This window comes from Dermochelys coriacea, chromosome 11 (genome assembly GCF_009764565.3).
Source record: "Dermochelys coriacea isolate rDerCor1 chromosome 11, rDerCor1.pri.v4, whole genome shotgun sequence".
NCBI classification, from domain to species: Eukaryota; Metazoa; Chordata; order Testudines; family Dermochelyidae; genus Dermochelys; species Dermochelys coriacea.
Genome location: NC_050078.2, coordinates 71,691,140 through 71,708,779, shown reverse-complemented (window position 1 = coordinate 71,708,779; position 17,640 = coordinate 71,691,140). Strand labels below are relative to the sequence as shown.

Sequence of the window (17,640 nt, the reverse complement as noted above, 5' to 3'; positions counted from 1 at the left end):
AATGTCCTGGAGATTATTGTTTTGTTAACTGAGGTCATATGGATCTCACAAGCCTGAGAGGAAGGAAAAGGGGAGTTGTGGGGGGGAAGGGGGCTGCTGTCACCTTGGGGGCCCCACACGTAATCTAGACGGCAACCTGCGGCTGCCTGCATCTTTCCTGCGTAGATGGAGCCTGTGGATATACAACCACCCGTCCGTATCAAGTGGCAGCATGGCATACAAGAGCCGCTAGTCTCTAAGTGGTGGCAGATGGAAAGTTTAAGCAAATTAGATGTGGCCCCCAGTCTCGTGGCATGTTGCCAGCATGGCGCCTCTCCCCTCTCCCTCCACCCATTCCCCCGCACCAGGCTGAGCAAAATTTGGGCCCTGACATCTCGGTGACTCTGCCTGCCGCGATGGAGAGTGATTTAATGTTGTATCATTTTAAAGTTTTCCGCCAAGCATTTCATCTGTGAGTGCCAAGCACAATCTGGCTTTCATAAGGGATATGTTCTCAGTCCCTGAAAATGATAGCTCGAGGGAAGAGAGTGGAAAATTAGGCACAGCTAGGGCTGGCCGGAGTGTCTGAAGAAGGCTGCCAATGATTCGTGAGTGGCAGCCAGTCCAGCGCAATATATGGACAATATGGACAATATATTCAGCTTTTTTTTAAAAGGCTAGAACACTTTCGACAGCGGCTCTGTCTGGTTCCTAGCAATCCAGGGAAGGAGACTCTGTGCTCTTTGCTGAGTGCCTATGGATTCCTTTCCTGCCAGGATATTTTTTGTGTCAGGCTTTTGGACCCCCTTTCGGCAAGGCACTTAAGCATGTGCTTCGTTTTACACATGTGGCTAACCCCATCCCTATTCACCAAAGCACCTAATCACAAGCTGAAGCCAACAGACATAAATAAGCGCTCAAAGTTAAGCAGGTGCTGAAATGCTTTGCTGCATAGGAGCCTTGGAGATTAGTAGGCTCCTCCGTGCCCTCTCCAGCAACAACCAAGGAGGGAAAGGGAAACTAAATACATTTAATCGGAAGTGCCCCATCTGTGAAGCAGAGGTAGGGCTGCCCCCTCACTCAATGGGTGTATTGCATGTTCTGAGGAGCTCTGCAGGAATAATGGGACACCTGCAGATCAAGGATCTCCGCAGAGAGAACTGGTGTCTCCACACTGCACTCCAGCTCTTCACAGTCTCATTACAGCATGGCTCCTTCAGCCTCTTTGCAGCCACACAGTGCTTGACAGTCCCTGTCCCCCAAACCTGCCCCAGAGGGGTCTAATGCCTGTGGGCTCTGCCCTTTCCCCAGTATCACCCCCTTCTGATCTGCAGGGCCCCGTGAAGTGGCTTCCTCAGGATCAGAAAATGGGGACGATGACTAGGGTTGCCAGGTGTCTGGTTTTCAACTGGAACAACTGGTCGAAAAGGGACCCTGGCGGCTCCTGTGAGTACCGCTGATCAGGCTGTTAAAAAGTCCAACTGGCAGCACAGTGGGGCAGGCAGGCTCCCTGCCCGGCTCTGTGCGGCTCCTGGGAAGTGGCAACATGTCCCTCCATGGCCAATGGGAGCTGCGGGAGTGGGCCAAGGCAGTGCGCAAAGCCAACTGGCTGCCCCTCCACTTAGGAGCTGGAGGGACATGTCACTACTTCTGGGAGCCGCCTAAAGTCAGTGCTTCCTAGAGCCCACACCCCAAGCCCCCTCCTGTGCCCCCACCTCCTGCCCCAGCTCAGAACCTCCTCCCAAACCCAAACTCTCTCCCAGAGCCTGCCCCCTTGTGCACCCCAACTCCTTGTCCCAGCATTGAGCCCCCTCCCTCATCCTGAACCCCTCATTTCTGGCCCCACCACAGAGCCCAAACCCCAAGCCCAGAGCCCATACCCCCTCCTGCACCACTACCCCAGCCCTGAGCCCCCTCCCACACTCCAAACCCCACAGCCTAGGGCCCCTTCCTGCACTCCAAGCCCCTCATCCCCGGCCCACCCCAGAGCCCATACCCTGTCCCACACCCCAAACCCCTGTCCCAGCCTTGAGCCCCCTCCCTCACCCTGAACCCCTCATCCCCGACCCCACCCCAGAGCCTGAACCCCAGCCAGAGCCCTCACCCCCTCCCACACCCCAACCCCATGCTGCAGCCCGGTGAAAATAAGTGAGTGAGCGAGGGTGGGGGAGAGCGAATGACAGAGGGAGGGGGGATGGAGTGAGCAGGGGCGGGGCCACAGGGCAAGGGGCAGGACAAGGGTGTTCAGTTTTCTGCAATTAGAAAGTTGGCAATCCTAACAATAACACTATGTGGCCAGTGTTTCTTCCCACTGCTCCTCCCACACTGGCCACCCTAAACATGCAGAGGTGGAGGGGATAATCGGACCAGAATTGTGGGGGAACAGGGCAAATTTTGCTCTCCTACAGGTATAAATTTGGAGTAACTCCACCTCTTGCTGAGAGGAGAATGTGGCCCTATGGAGTCCTGATTTCTGGGAAAGGAAGAGGCAGTAAAAAGCCCAGTTAAAACAGAAATGCTTTTAAAGGAGAACGAAGGTGTCCTGGTGGTTAATAGGGATGTTTTTAGCCAGAGGCTCTGTATATACAACAGGAAATAAGCTTTTCTTTCCCATGGACTTTTGTTTGGGGTACTCTTCTTAAAAGCTCCTTCTAGCATTACATAAAGTAACAGAGTCCCTTTCTCACTCTGTATGTCCTGAAGGTTTCATTCAGGCTCTTTCTTGAGCAGCAAAATAGATTCTGGTTTAAGAACACGTTGGCCAACAGATTTTAGCTAATGTTCTTCATCACTAATGTAGATAGGGTGAAACACCATACAATATATTTGCTGGTAGTGGTCACTCCCAGGGTTTAAAGGTGCTAAAACCTGTCTACACTAGTGTTTTTAAAAATGCACCAGTTTAAATGTCTTAGCTAACCTTTTTAGCTACACTGGACAAGGGCTCAGGTACAGAACCACTGGAGTAACGGAGGAGATCTTGGCCCTGAGGTTTTGAACTTCACTTTCCTTTCCCCAGCTGTGTGTGGCGCATTAGGAAAAAAAGAGAAGTGCAAATACATAATTTTGCTATGCCTATTTTAGGAATACATAGGACTGTGTGAATACCTGAGTCAGATCACTTTTAGCTCTCAGTGCTATTTTCAAGCTTCATCAGTTGTGTACTCACATCGCACAATTTATATTTTCACTCAAGGAAATTACTGTTTTGTTGGCAGGTAGATTACTGTCTAGTCATAGCATCTTTCTCCAGGAAGGAAAAACATCAAGCTGTGTTGCAGTGTTTTCAACTGAGTTGTAGAACTGAATCCATACAAATGGCTTTTTATACTTTGCTTGGGCATTGCAAAATGCAGCCTTTGGTGCCTAATGGGACATTTTCATGATTTGGTTTCATTTTAGTAACAGGGAGAGTGATGAAGTGAGTTAGCAAATCTTACACTTTGTCATCTTACTTTGGTCAGGTGTTATTTTTTCTTGCTGTGGGAGCAGGAAGAACGGTTGTGAGTTTACTGCCTCCTATTGTATAATCAGTTCACAATTTTCTGGTGTCAGAAGAACACTTGTAATTTTTTTTTTCTGACAAAAACTTTTTTTCTCTCCATTGCTGCTTTCTTATGTTGGAGGCATAGGTGCAGGAACTAGTGGTGTTGGGGTTGCTGCACCCCCTGGCTTGAAGTAGTTTCCATTATATACAGGATTTACAGCTTGGTTCAATGGCTCTCAGCACCCGCACTATACAAATTGTTCCAGCACCTCTGGTTGGAGGCTTTCTAATCACATAATGCCTGACCCTTGCAATCTCTGCTGTTAATTTTAGTGGATGTATAAAAATAACTTTTGTGTGTGTGTGCTTTTTTTAGGAGCCAAAATAGAATTGGATGGCAGTTTATTTCAGAACAGACCTACAAAGTGTTTTCTCAGTAAAGACTGCTTTGAATTTTATTTTTATCTTCATGTTAAAAAACCCCCCCAATCATCTTGTCTGAAGAGCTTCCATGGCTTGATTTTTTAAAATGCTAAATTATAGATTCTCAGGTCTAAATTTTTAAGTGACTAATGATTTTGGTTGCCCATTTTGGGATACTGTAAAGGAACCTGAATTTCAGAGGAAGGGCGCTGAATACTTTCTGAAAATTAGGTGTCTCTAATTGGGCATTCAAAAATTAAAGCAAAAAAAATCACTTGTTGGAATATTTTGCACTTGAAATTATGGCTCCAGTCCCCAAATTTGTTGCTTCCTATGGATGGAAAGGTGAATTTTTTTTAAGCTGAAGTATTTTGGAATAAAATGTGAAGAAAAAAAAACATTTGCTGAACAGGAAAAACAAATATGCAACAATAACACAAATATTTATCCTTGATCAGCCAGGGAAAGAACATTAGCATTAGAAATTAGAATTTGGGCTCCTTCCCAGATGAAAGAATACAAATGTCTTTCAGGTTTTTTAAGGCTGTTCCCTGAAGTGTGTTTCGGGCTGTACTGAAACTGTAAATGTGATTTGTACTTTACAAAAGTGATGATCCATCAAATAAATTTTTTAAAAAAGATATTGAAAAGCCACACAACACTTTTTTCCACCGAATGCATCTGATGAAGTGAGCGGTAGCTCATGAAAGCTTATGCTCAAATAAATTTGTTAGTCTCTAAGGTGCCACAAGTACTCCTTTTCTTTTTTTCCACACAACACAGTGGGCTTTGAAAATTTCAAGAAATTGGCCTTAAGATCAAAGTCTTCAGCAGAGTTAGGAAATACACCTTTTCGTGTGTGCATGTTTGTTAAAGGGATCAAAGATCTATAGACACCCAAGACAAGACAAATATTTGATAATCGAAGGAGACAGGCTAATGTTGGCTTTGGGGCTTTTAGCAGGATGCAGGTGACAGATCCCACTCAGAGGGACCCTGGCTCAGCTGTACTCGGCTTTCCCAGGAAGGTGATTGTGCAGAATTGCCCAGGCAGGAAACAACAATCCAGCCTCAACTTTCCACCTCCCCGCCCCAAGGATTTTGGGCAGGAACCTACTTACAAAGCTGCCACCTAGAGGCGCTTTTCTGCGGTGTATATAACAGCGAGTCAGCTGGAGAGAGCACTCAGTCTCTTGAAAACGGCTCTGCGGTCAGGGTCTGAAAGACAGGAGGAGGAGGAGGAGGAGGGGAGAAGCCAAGCCCGGCCAGTAGGTAAGGAAATGATCTCTGCTCGGCGCTGTAGGGCAGGGCGAGAGAAAGGGAGAGCGTGGGAATGCGGAGCAGGCAGGGCTCCTGGGCAGAAGGCGTGCTTGCTCTGGGGGGATTCCCCAAAGCGGGGGCATTAGAGAGCTGCCTTGAAATGAGCATTCAGCTGCAAACGCGGGCTGCTTTCGCTCAGTGGGGCTGGGGGCTTGCCCGCTCCTGGCGGAAGGCAAACCCAGTGCCCCGGGGGGGAGAGATCCTCCCAAGTAGCTTTGTTTTGCATTCGAGATTATTCAGCGCGGACCGTGTCTTGGAGAGAGGGACATCTTACTCCGGTGCCTGCAGCCCTCCCCGGGGCTCTGACTTAACCCCGCGACTGGTGCCGACGCTCGGGGTGCGGACAGAGACACCGCCCCCCCCCCCAGACCACTGACATGCCTGGCTGCTTGGGGGAGGAGGAGCAGCGTGAGCTACTTTATTCCGGCTTCCCCGAGACTTGCTAGGGAAACCTGCCGCGAGTGGGGGCCGCGATTCCCCCCCCCCCCCCGGGACGGGCTCGGGGTGCATTGAAATGTGGACCGTGTATATTTCGGCCGGGGTCGTTAGCAGGCGCATGGGTGGCTAACTGCTGATCACCTCGGACCTGCCCTACAATCCTGGGCTGTTGACCAGGCAGCTCAGCTCAGGAAGCTGCAGATCTGCAGGCTAAACAGAGTCCTGTTTCTTGAGGCCGTCAGGGCTCATCTCATCCGACCGTTTTGTCTTTCACTCTGACCTGCCCTCTCCTTAGAGGCGAGACAACCGAGCGGACGCGCAGATGCCTTGGCACCAAACGCCCCTGTTTTAATAAGCGAAGCCTCGGGGGGGGGGGCGGGGGCTAGGAAAGTTTGTTGAACAGTCTGCATGGGCTGTAGGGCAGAGTCCTTTAAAGGAAGCCGGGGATGGATGCGCAATAAACGGGAACTTCTGGGGAGGGTAATGAGGCGCTGTGAAGTTATTCCAGCCCGTTGTTAAAAGCAGAATAATGAGGTTTAAAAATGGGAGAGCGCCTCATTAAAGGGTTTATGGAGGCATTTGGTGACATTCCCTAAAACTTGCGTGCTGCCAAGATTGAAGGGCAGCAGTGGTAACTTTTTGTTCTTTCTCTGACGCAGATGTTGCCTTTGTGTGTCTGTGCCTTTCTGAAGGCAAAACGTGGAGATGAAGGAAGGGTGCATTGCATTTTATTTGCATGCCTAGCAAAGGAAAGCACAGCGTTGCTGGAGTCTCTTCGCAACTTTTCACCAGCAGGGGGCCCGATTCACCCCCCCCCCCCCCCGTTGAAGTTCTGTTGGGCAAAACTTCCACTGATATGAATGGGAGCAGGATCGGGCCCGTAGGAGGGAACATATCTTTTTTTGCAATTCATCCTTTACCTTAGGAATGTTTCCAGGGAAAATCATTGCCCGGGCTTCTAAATCAGGGTTAGCTCTTCTCTTCCCATTTTTGGGGTGAAGTGTTTGAGGAATAAATACATCAGATACTGGATGCAAAAATGTAAAATGATGTTGCAAACCTCAACTATTCCTCCCATCCTGGGTGTGTGTGGGAGTCCCCCCCACACCCCTAAAAGAATCCTGTGGAATGAAAAGCATTCCCCCCCACCAGACTGATCTTACACCCAAAGATATATGATGTTCTGTGAAATAATTCACAGGATACAGGGAGAATGGCTCCATTAGCAGCAATCCTCAGAGGATCTATAAATATCTCCTAATAGGGGCCCATCGACTTTCTGGATTTGAAATGCCTTTAAATTCTGAACAGTAGCTTTTTGTTCGACTGTTTCAGGCAGAAAGTCAAACTGTTTTCATCCATCGAGAGAATGTGGGAGCTGCTTGAGTGTAACACAAGTGGAAGAGAACGCAGGCTATCAGGGTAGGCAAAGTGAGCAGCATAACTGTATCTAAGATGCTTATTTGTGCTTCAGCATCTCTCTCAAACTATTATGCATAGCCACTCTCCACGCTTGTCTGAGAGGGACTTTAAAGGCCAGGCATATTGATGGTGCAATGCAAACATTTGGCAGAAGAAGAAACTCCCTCTCCCTGGGTTTGAAGAGGTGGTGGTTGCAACAATGTCTTCCTGCCCCTGTTAACTCTGAGGCTAGCTTGCTTTCAGTTGTACACTGATGTAAATCCAGAGTAGTTCCATGGAAGTTAATGGATCTCCCTGTGGATTTCCACTGGTGTGACTGGGAACAGCTTGATTGTTTGGTAAGCATTGGCAGCATGCTTGGCACTTCCCAAGAGAGGGTGCCTGCACTAAGAGTTCACAGGTGAAGGGCTTGACCCTGCAAACACCTACCACTGAATAAAGTGCTAGCCTCAGATTCTGTAAGTGTTCCCAGGATCGGGCCCTAAACACCAAACCAGAAAAGACCCTGGGAAGACACAAGAAGGATTAACACAATTATATTACATGCATACAGTAATGGCTGAGGGTTTTCAACACCACTATAACTCACTCACCAAATAACATCTCATGATAGATTGCCCTATCTAGTGGGACAGCAACAAGTATTTACCTTGCTTAACTGCATTTTCATAGCAGATAGTTTTTATCAGCCCAAAGAAAGAGAGAGGAAAGAATGGGCGGGGTTGGGAAGTGGAGTGTAAAGCTGTCTGGAATTGGTTGGCTGAGACACAGATAGTGGGAATGATTGCAAAATTGCAGACCAGAGTTAGCTTGGAGAAATCTCAGAACAACTCTTTGTTAGGGGTCCAGTGTATATTGATGGGTCGGGTAGCTACTCTCTTCTCCTGTACTGATCTATCTAATTTAAAACAGATTGTTCCTTTAAATGCAAGGTTACATCAGTTATCAGTCTTCCATGCTAAACCACCATCATGTCTATAAAGCGAGCTGAACACGGAAAGGGCCAAATTGCTTTAGGCAGCCACACTGAGGGGACTGATAGGCTTTTTTTTCTACCCCCAAAACTAATCTGGGTGGGAATCTGAGCTCTGGTTACACAGCCAATCCCAGACTACAGACAGACTGGCCTTTGGATGCTGTAATCTCTGAATATAGCTGTCAGGATTTCAATTCCAGCAGCTCCTCCCCAGTTGGGGATTTGAGCACAATGGACCATATCAGCTTTCTGGATGGAGCTCTTTTATCACTGAATGGGTGTGTGGGTTTATATAGATACACACATGGAGGTACTCACGCACACAGAGTAAAGGGATAGTGGCTTGCTAAAATTCACCAGATGTACAGGACGGCCCTAATTTGCATGAAGCAAGATCACAAGAGTCATTATTTAATGAATAGGAGTACTTGTGGCACCTTAGAGACTAACAAATTTATTAGAGCATAAGCTTTCGTGAGCTACAGCTCACTTCATCGGATGCATCCGATGAAGTGAGCTGTAACTCACGAAAGCTTATGCTCTAATAAATTTGTTAGTCTCTAAGGTGCCACAAGTACTCCTTTTCTTTTTGCGAATACAGACTAACACGGCTGCTACTCTGAAACATGTGATTATTTAATGAATGGTCAAGATTGCATTGTTTTTGACTTAGCTGGCTCACCAGACCAGACAGCCTTGCTATTCTAGGCTCAGTGCTGGCAGGTGGCCAGAGTCCTCAGGTCAGTTTAAGCTCTCTGCTTTCAAGGGATATTATGCTCCCATTTTTTGCATACATTTCACCAGGGAATAGTTACGCTGTATGTTTTCTGTGACCCTGATGACTTAACACCATGCATTGCCTTGGTTTGTCTTAGATTACATTTGCTTACATGTAACCTTAGAGGATTCCTAATGGTATGAGGATGATGTCTTCACCTTGATAGTTAACTTGGATCAGTGTCTTTGTTTGTGAAGTCAACAGTTCATTCAACTATTAATATATCTCCCTAGATCAGGTAATGTCCTTCCAGCCTGCATTAGGCATCCAAAGGAGAGGGGCTAGTTTTACAAAAGGGGTAAATGTGACCCAAAGGGAAATACTTTTGAAATGTGGCAGTACTGCCAATCCCCACTCTTCAAAAATCAGAAGTCAGACCTCCCTTTGAATCACATGATTGGCTTAACAATCATGAGATTTTTTTTTTTAAATGTCAGGGTACAGTTTGCTTTCTGGGTTTTGCGGTGCTAGGGCATACAGGGGTCACATTTTCAAACTTTTCTCCACAACCATGAGGCCTTGAAGTGTTTTTTAAAAAAATGAAAGTGGGGAGTCTCCCATAATCCTGCTGGCAACTGCAACTTTAACATTTTGACTTGGAACGACAGATCGCTGAAAACAAACTGCTTTTTTATTTATAACCCTCTCCCCGAGATGTCCCTGGCTAAGATATTGTTGGTGCTTTATTTCTTGAGCAAACTTAATGCCATTCACAGCCCTTGTGCTGACGACGAGATAGCCTCTCTATAGTAGGTTTTATATGCTGATTTTTCCACATGGGACACACTGGGGCATGTGCCTTTAAGCCAGTGTTGTCTTAACTGAGCCTTCTAGTCTCCTTGGACCAAATACATTGCTGTTGTAACTCCCCTGATCTTGATAGCATAACAGCAGAGAGGATTTGGCCCATCTTTGGCAGCTGGCTCATAAACACACAGCAGGCAGGTGGATAGTTTTGGCAGTTGTGGATGAGAAATCCTCAGCAAAATCTCAGAGGTAGATGGGCTCAGAATGATTGATTTATTTGAGCAGAAGCTGGCCTCTCCTGAGATGCCATAACAGCAAAGTGCAAGGAAACCTCTGTCTTGTGCCCTCTGATTTACATGTCAGAATAAATCAAGAGGTCAGCATAAGCTCTCTCCCTGTGTTTTGCTCCAGTAACAGCAGTTATTACAAAACTCTGGTGGCCTGTTCTGAGAATAGTTGAGCAGCTGGAAGTCCAGCTGAAGTCAGCAGAACCTATGGTTGCTCAGCACCCGGAAAACTCGAACCCAATGGCTCCCTGTCTATGGTACTTATCTAGCCTCCATCACAACACCTCAGTCTTTAATGCATTTATCCTCAGAGCACTGCTATGAGGCAGGGCAGGCCTATTCTCCCCATTGTACAGATGGGGGAACTGAGGCCCAGAGAGACTTGCCGAAGACACACCGGAAGTCTGGGGCAGGGCAGGGGATTGAACCCAGGCTAGTGCCTAACCACTGGACTATCCTTTCCCATGAAGGAGAAGGAAGAATATTGAATGAACTGTCTTCAATCCATTCCTGCTGTGTGACGAGTTTAATTCTCTTTGTGTGAAATGAGACATGTTCTGCCTTTCGAGTGAATGGGACTTGTTGGGCCAGATCCTCAGAGGGTGTAAAGTGATGTCACTCTATTGACTTTTGGGGGTGGATCTGGCTCACTGTGTTTTGCAGACTTCTCTGTTTGTTGTGGCTGTTACGCTACAGGAATCAAGTAACACCTGTGGGAGCTAATGCCTTTGAAGTGGGAAGTAAACCTGAGTCCCCCCCCACCCTCATGCCAGTCTAACTCTTGTCTTTGCATTCTATACAGTGCCTGTAGCCGTGCTACCAGGGTACCTGAACATGCTGATTTCCACAGCAGACTGGTTTTTTCTTTTGCTATAGATCATTCCGAGTCTGGAAGATGAAATCCTCATCCCTGCGTAGGTCAGATGAGATTTCTCTCTGAGCTTGTATTTAAACACTACTCCTTGGCACATGCCCAGAACTGAATGGAAACCAGCAAGGAATACAGCTCTTCAAATAAGATCCTGTCCTCTATGATTAGCCACAAAGAGCGGTTCCTCCAGTACTGGGCATGAGCTGAAGCAGCTTCGTTTTACTGAAGTGAGGTTGTCCTTATTAAAACAACTGGTTACTTTTTTATTTAACGATGCCCATTTTCCTCCCAAAGCTCTGACTTCGGAATGTTAATGGGCTAAAAGGATGATGGTCCATGTGCACTTAAAGTGATGATCCAAATTATGTCCCAGGACAGTCTGTTCACTCTTACATAGGGGTCTGATCTCTCCCGTTATTATCACCACTAAGTGTCCAGTCAAGGGACGGTGGACCCGTTAATGCTCTTCTGTTATTGTTTCCTCTTATCTCCCCTCTCTCTTCCTCAGCTTGTATCAACAGCAGCACACGCTGTTGGGCTTGCCCAGCACTAATCATGTAAATTGGAGCGTGCCACTTGAACCGCGCTGTGTACGCAAGCAACTACCTCCCTGCAAGGCTGGGCTCTCCTCCTGCACTCCTTGCAATTTCAGTCCCCAACAGAGTAGTGTTTCAAGCAGCCTAACGTTGGGTCACGTGTAGCTGATTTTCCTTGTTAGTTCTTGCAAAGTAGCAGGCCCTACAAACCCTGCTGAAGTGTCCCGTGTATCTGAAAAATTCTTTAACGAGGAGAGAGGGAGATCGGGGCTGTTCACAAATGCAGACTGCAGGTAAATGCTTTCTTTGGCATGGCAGCGTAACAGTTTATTAAATCAAATTAATATTGCCCCAAAGGCATCAGCAAAAAGCAGAAGGAGTGGGTCATAGCTACACCCTTTTCCTTTAATGGGAGAGGCTGCGTATGTGTAAAAAAACCAAACTCTTGTGCCTGGCAACAATCCAAGATGTCTAAATTTCAGAAAACAGTTCTATCCTAAGGGGGAGAAGAAGAAAAGGAACCATAAAAGCCATGAAGTGAGGCAAAGATTGAGGAATTTCTTGTCCAGCTGACCCCTTGTGTACCATCCCTCCGGGCCTGCCAGGGAGGCTTGCTTGTAAAGCCTCACCTAGTGGGCAGAGTGAGAAAAGAGAAGAGCTCCATGTTAAGGTGAAGGGACAAGGAGAACAACACTCTTTTCCACAAAGTCTGGGCCAGAGTGTGGGAGTGAATTACTGCCCTGCCCTGCAGGGGTAGCATTGCATGCCCTCCCTCCACTGACTCCAGTTCACTAGGAGGGAGTTTATACCATTTGTATGGCATCCAGGGGGTTGTACCATTTCCCTCTTCTCAGGCCGGTATGTAGCATCCCTATGGCTTGAGGAAGGGTCTGGTCCCTTGGGATAGCGCAGTGCTGTGATTTCAGAACACGCTCAGCTGAGTCACACCAGTTTAGAAAGCGGGGGTAACTCCACTGAAACCAGTGGGCCTGATTCTCCACTGCCCTGCTCCTTGTGTTGTCATTTATCCCAGTGCTAAGTGCGTATATGATGCGCCCAAACTGGGACTCAGTGCTCCCTCACCAGTGCTAGGGTTTCAGGCTCATTTTGCACTACAACTGCAGGCATGGGGAGTCAGGCCCAGTGGTGATACACTGGGGTGAAACCAGAATGAGTGAGAGGAGAATTGGGTCCCCATTGCCCTTAACCCCTCACTCCTTCTGGCTGATCCCAGGCACAGCTGCTGTTCCTGGTCTTGGCGTCATACTTGTGGCAACTAACTGGAATGGTTTCTTTTTAAAAGTCCCAAATAAAACCTGGAGCTCAGAGCAAGAATCTGTAATCACTTTGGAGAGCTCCATGTTATACCCACATAAGCCTTTGCTTCCAAGGAACTTGTCCTCAAGCCTTCTGCTGCTGTTACTGCATATGCACAAAGGTAGATGAGGGCTAGCATATCCAGTAGGGCTATTAAAGACTTGGGCCATCTCATTAAATCCCTATTCACTTCTCCTTGTGGCGACCCTTCCCTACTCATTTCCTGGCTGCACATTGATACAGTTCCTCGATGGTGAGATATGGCTTCAGCAGCCTCCCAGAAGGTCTTGTCTATACTTGGAATTAGCCCCGATTTCAGCCATTGGTATTGCGCACCAGTGCAAACCCCTAGTGGAGAACAGGGAAACTATAGGTGGATTTAGTCCTTGAAACAGAATTAGGTGTACAGGTGCAAATCATGTCTACACTAAGGGTTTGTATTGTGCAACAAAACTGGTGCCTGGCTGAAACTGGGGCTAAATCTAAGTGTAGTGTAGATGTCACATGCTGATCTGCGTTTTACATGTCTCTCTCTGCCTGATCCACAAGGGACGTGAGTCTGTTACAGTCCCCACCTACTGTGCCTGGTCTTTTAGCGCATGCTATGGATACTCATGCTTTTATTTCCTGAGATCCCTGGTTCAGTCCCTGATATTGTCAGCCATGTTGGCAGTCCTCACAAAGACAAGGTCTTAGAAAGGCTGACTTGCTGCTGTGGGTGATATTGTACTGTCCACAGGGCTGCGGTCGCTGTTTGCCACTCCCAGTGGGCAGCAGTAACTGCCACAATGTGTCCTGGATTTTTGTGGGAAGCTGTAACATTCTGTTAGTTCCATCCTTCTGCTGGCAATACATGTAACAAGTAGCTCACCTCTTTATCCACTCTCTGCAGACGGATGAACTGTTGAAGCAAAAATAATAATAACACATATATAGAAAGCATGTGTTGCTGAGGGAGAGGCTGAGCTTCAGCAGCTGGGGTGAGGGCATATTCTTAAATCCAAGCTCTCTTCTAAAAAAGAAAAATGAGTCCTACTGCTCTCAGTTACACAGCAGCAAGGCTCAAATTCTCTCACTGCGACATCATAATTGTTAAACACAGAGGGATGCTTCATTAGATGTAGTTGAGGGGGTGGGGGGGGCAAGAGCCTGGATTGAAATTGGGAGGAGAGTACAAAGGTCTTGGGTCTACACTTCTGTTTAATGCATCTGGAGTTGTACTTGATGTGATGCTTAACAGAACCTGTGGTAACTGTTTTACAGTACTCTCTCAGCCAGATCAATTCTACTATGCTTGAGGGAGTGCAGATAAAATGGCTTAAAGATTTCCCTGCTAAAAGCGATAGCATCATCTTTTCTGTTGCAGAAGACAGATTCAGTCGCGTGACATTTATTTGGCCATGGTGTACTTTGTGGATTTCACACCCAGGGACTACAGCCAACTTGATGATGTCATACACAGATTAATAAAAAAGCACACAAAAAGGCAACGTTTTTTCTCTTTTGCAGACCAGATGAGTTTTGTTTTGTTCCTCAGTCCCAGTTTTCTCTTTAACCGAAAGTACTTTATGAGGATATGACACAATTTAAACAAAGCATCCAATGGACAAAATGTTCACAGAGTGATAGCACAAGTGTTTTGATACAAGGATGGTAGCAGAGAACTCTAACCCTTGCTAACCAAGATATTTTCTTCTTATTCTTATATTGGTTTTAGGTTATTTGGATTCCAAATTGACTGGCCATGAGTGCAATTGACTTGACTTCCATCCTTGATCTTCTGGATGTGGGAAACTTCTCTGATAGTAACTGGACATGCAACAATGGAGACTGCATCATTGTCGATACACTCTCGTGCCCTAGCACACTTAATAAAAGTGTCTTACTGTACACCCTCTCTATCTTCTACATCTTTATCTTTGTGATAGGGCTGGTGGCCAACTCGGTGGTTGTCTGGGTCAATCTCCAGGCCAAAGCGACTGGTTATGAAACCCACCTCTACATCTTCAATCTAGCCATCGCCGACCTGTGCGTTGTCATCACCCTTCCAGTCTGGGTGGTCTCCCTTGTCCAGCATAACCAATGGCACATGGGAGAAATCACATGCAAGATCACTCACCTCATATTTTCCATCAACTTGTATGGGAGCATCTTCTTCCTAGCATGTATGAGTGTGGACCGCTACCTCTCTGTTGCCTACTTAACCAACTCCAGTAACTGCAAGAAGAAGATCATCCGACGCTTCATCTGCATCTTTGTGTGGCTTCTTGCCTTCTCTATCTCTCTCCCAGACACCTATTACCTGAAGACCGTCTCTTCAAACAATGAAACTTACTGCCGCCCTCTCTATCCAGAGGAGAGCTTCAAAGAGTGGCTGGTTGGCATGGAGCTCATCTCTGTTGTGTTGGGCTTTGCCATTCCTTTTCCCATCATTGCTCTTTTTTATTTTCTCCTTGCAAGGACCATCTCTGCCTCCAGTGACCAAGAAAGGAAGAGCAATGGGAAGATCATTTTCTCTTACGTTGTTGTGTTCCTTGTCTGCTGGCTGCCCTATCATGCGGTCGTCCTGCTCGACATCTTCTCGGTCCTTCATTTTATACCCTTCAGTTGTCAAATGGAGAACTTTCTGTATGCGGCTCTTCATGTAACCCAGTGTTTCTCCCTCATCCATTGCTGCGTCAATCCCATGCTCTACAGCTTCATCAACCGAAATTACAGATACGAGCTCATGAAAGCCTTTATTTTCAAGTACTCTGCCAAAACAGGCCTCACCAAACTTATTGATGCTTCCAGAGTATCGGAAGCTGAGTACTCTGCTCTGGAGCAAAATGCCAAATGATCACCACTCCATAAGGACTCCTCTTGGACCGTTTCATACTTGTCTCTGATGGGGCATGAATTCACAGCTTGGAAGAGAAATAAAGAACCATAATTTAAATTTAGAGTTTGGAGCAAACCAAAATCATGCATTATTTTAATGTGTTTTGTTTTATCTACTGCTAGCTAATCCAGACTTTCTGGACCAAGACCACAGTGCAAATTCTATGCAAGTGGGTGAGAATTTTTAGTAAACAAAGCCATTGTGTACCACAAATATCACGTGTCTTCAGGACAGGCTTTTTTCCCATCTGTAAAGGAGACCCTTTCTTGGTTTCATTGTATATGTGTTATATAGATATAGATATATATAGTGTGTTGTATTTAAAAACCCAAGACTTTATTTTCTGGCTGTTGGCGTACCTTATACAAATGTATTTGAAAGTTTAAATATATTTTTATCATGTATTTGAAGTATATTGCTGATAATTGTATCCAGAGTGCTATAGTCTGAATGTTAGATAGGCCAATTATAGTCAAAATGAATGACAAAGGATTACATTAATAGCTATATGGAGATTATGTATTATGTGTGTGTTTGTCTACTTTGGCTGGCACACTTTATTTACAATAGCTTTATGTTGTGGTTTATACCTATATGTATGGAAATAAGCCGTATGTACAGTACTGTGATATAGTTTGACATCATATTAAAATTAACAGTAATGTAAGAGGTTAACTCCCATTTCCATGTTTCACCAAGCAGTATCCTTATGCACAAAATGAATGGCCTTATTTCCAAGAGTCCTCTCTATTTGTAAGTTATTTTTTTTTTTTTTTAAATAAAGATCTGGAAAAATACACAACAGTGATTTAACTTTTTTTAATTTTATTTTAAACTAACCCTTTTACTTTCTTTGATGCAAGAGCAGACTTAACATATATATGTTAATGGCAGATAGAAACAATTTAAAGAGGAATATCAAATAGGATTTGCTAATGGTAAAGCTAAGGGGGAAAAGCAATGCTATGGATGGGAGTAGGCTTTTGAACAATCTATTTAGAAGATGAGTTAGCTGTACTCTTAAGGTAAATGTATCCGATGAAGTGATCTGTAGCTCACGAAAGCTTACGCTCAAATAAATTTGTTAGTCTCTAAGGTGCCACAAGTCCTCCTTTTCTTCTTAAGGTAAAGGCTGCTGGGAAAGACAGGATCCTGAGAATGAATACATAAACAATTTGGAGAGCATAATAAAGCAATAGGATTTGACATAAACTAGGCATAGTCCCTTGCTATTTCATTGTGCTAGAATTCAGAGGTTTGCAAGCTTCCTTCTGGCAGTCCAATTATTTTTTAACTCACTTTATGGCTTCCTATTTGTATCATGATAGTGCCTAGGAGCCCTAGTCATGGACCAGCTAGGGGCTGTACAGACACAGAATAGAAAGGTGCTCCTTGCCCCAAGCAGCTTCCAATGTAAGTACTCGCAACATCAAATTTTCAAACCATTGAGCCAAATTCAGCCAACCAAGGAGAGCCACTGAGGCTCATAGTACCACGCAGGTTCTTTACTCCTTGGCCAGGTAATATACGATCACATGGGTAACTTCTTTCTGTGCTGACTGGATTACTTTCACTGTTCTGAATGCTGCTTTAATTATGGCACTCTGCCAGTTATTTCCCAGTCAAGGTTGCTGCTGAGCTTCCATTAGAAACCTAATTTTGGCTCCCCTTTAAAAAAAATAATCAATTTTGAAATTGGAAGGTTGGGGTTTTCCTACAAAATGTGGATATGATGTTATGAATTGGATACTCTAAAAACTGTCTGTCAGGGTTCAAAAGTCTTCTATCCCTTCCCCCACACTTTCCTTAGGCCTGTTTGGTGCTGCAAAATTTTACAGGTTAAAAGTTGCCTTATTTCAGCACATCCTTAAATGCAGCCACACTCAAAAGCGAGACCTCAAAACCCTGAGTTTTCTGCCAGTCAAACTAAACCGCCTCCCCAAAGGACAGAAGTCCTCTCGTGCCACTCTTTCACTAGTACAATGCCAGAGTGGACTCTGCATTACCGTTACTGATTCAAACAGTCCACCTGGAGCAATCCCACAATGCCCCTATCCCTGCATTGAGAATTGCTCTGGTCACAAATTTGAATCTGGTAAAACTTTGTAGTGAAAACATGGCCTTAGTTTCCCTTTGCAAGAAAAAACAAAACAGAAACCAGGAGTTAAATAAGATTTA

General features: G+C 45.7%; 1 protein-coding gene across 6 annotated transcripts; it reads left to right on the top strand.

Moving 5' to 3' along the window:
* Positions 1-4,991: 4,991 nt before the first annotated feature.
* Positions 4,992-16,230, top strand: ACKR3 (atypical chemokine receptor 3). Of its 6 annotated transcripts, none has more exons than XM_038422728.2 (2): positions 4,992-5,161; positions 14,299-16,230. In XM_038422728.2, exon 2 carries the CDS (start codon positions 14,326-14,328, stop codon positions 15,418-15,420), a length of 1,095 nt encoding a protein of 364 aa, XP_038278656.1. In that variant the 5' UTR covers positions 4,992-5,161; positions 14,299-14,325; the 3' UTR covers positions 15,421-16,230. The 6 variants fall into 6 exon arrangements, with proteins under 6 accessions (XP_038278656.1, XP_043361673.1, XP_043361672.1 ...); XM_043505738.1 differs by lacking the exon at positions 4,992-5,161 and adding an exon at positions 5,542-5,769; XM_043505737.1 differs by lacking the exon at positions 4,992-5,161 and adding an exon at positions 6,329-6,615.
* Positions 16,231-17,640: the final 1,410 nt, after the last annotated feature.

What these genes read in the sequence shown, in the direction of transcription:
- ACKR3 (XM_038422728.2), top strand. Translation starts at nt 14,326, where the DNA reads ATGAGTGCAATTGACTTGACTTCCATCCTTGATCTTCTGGATGTGGGA.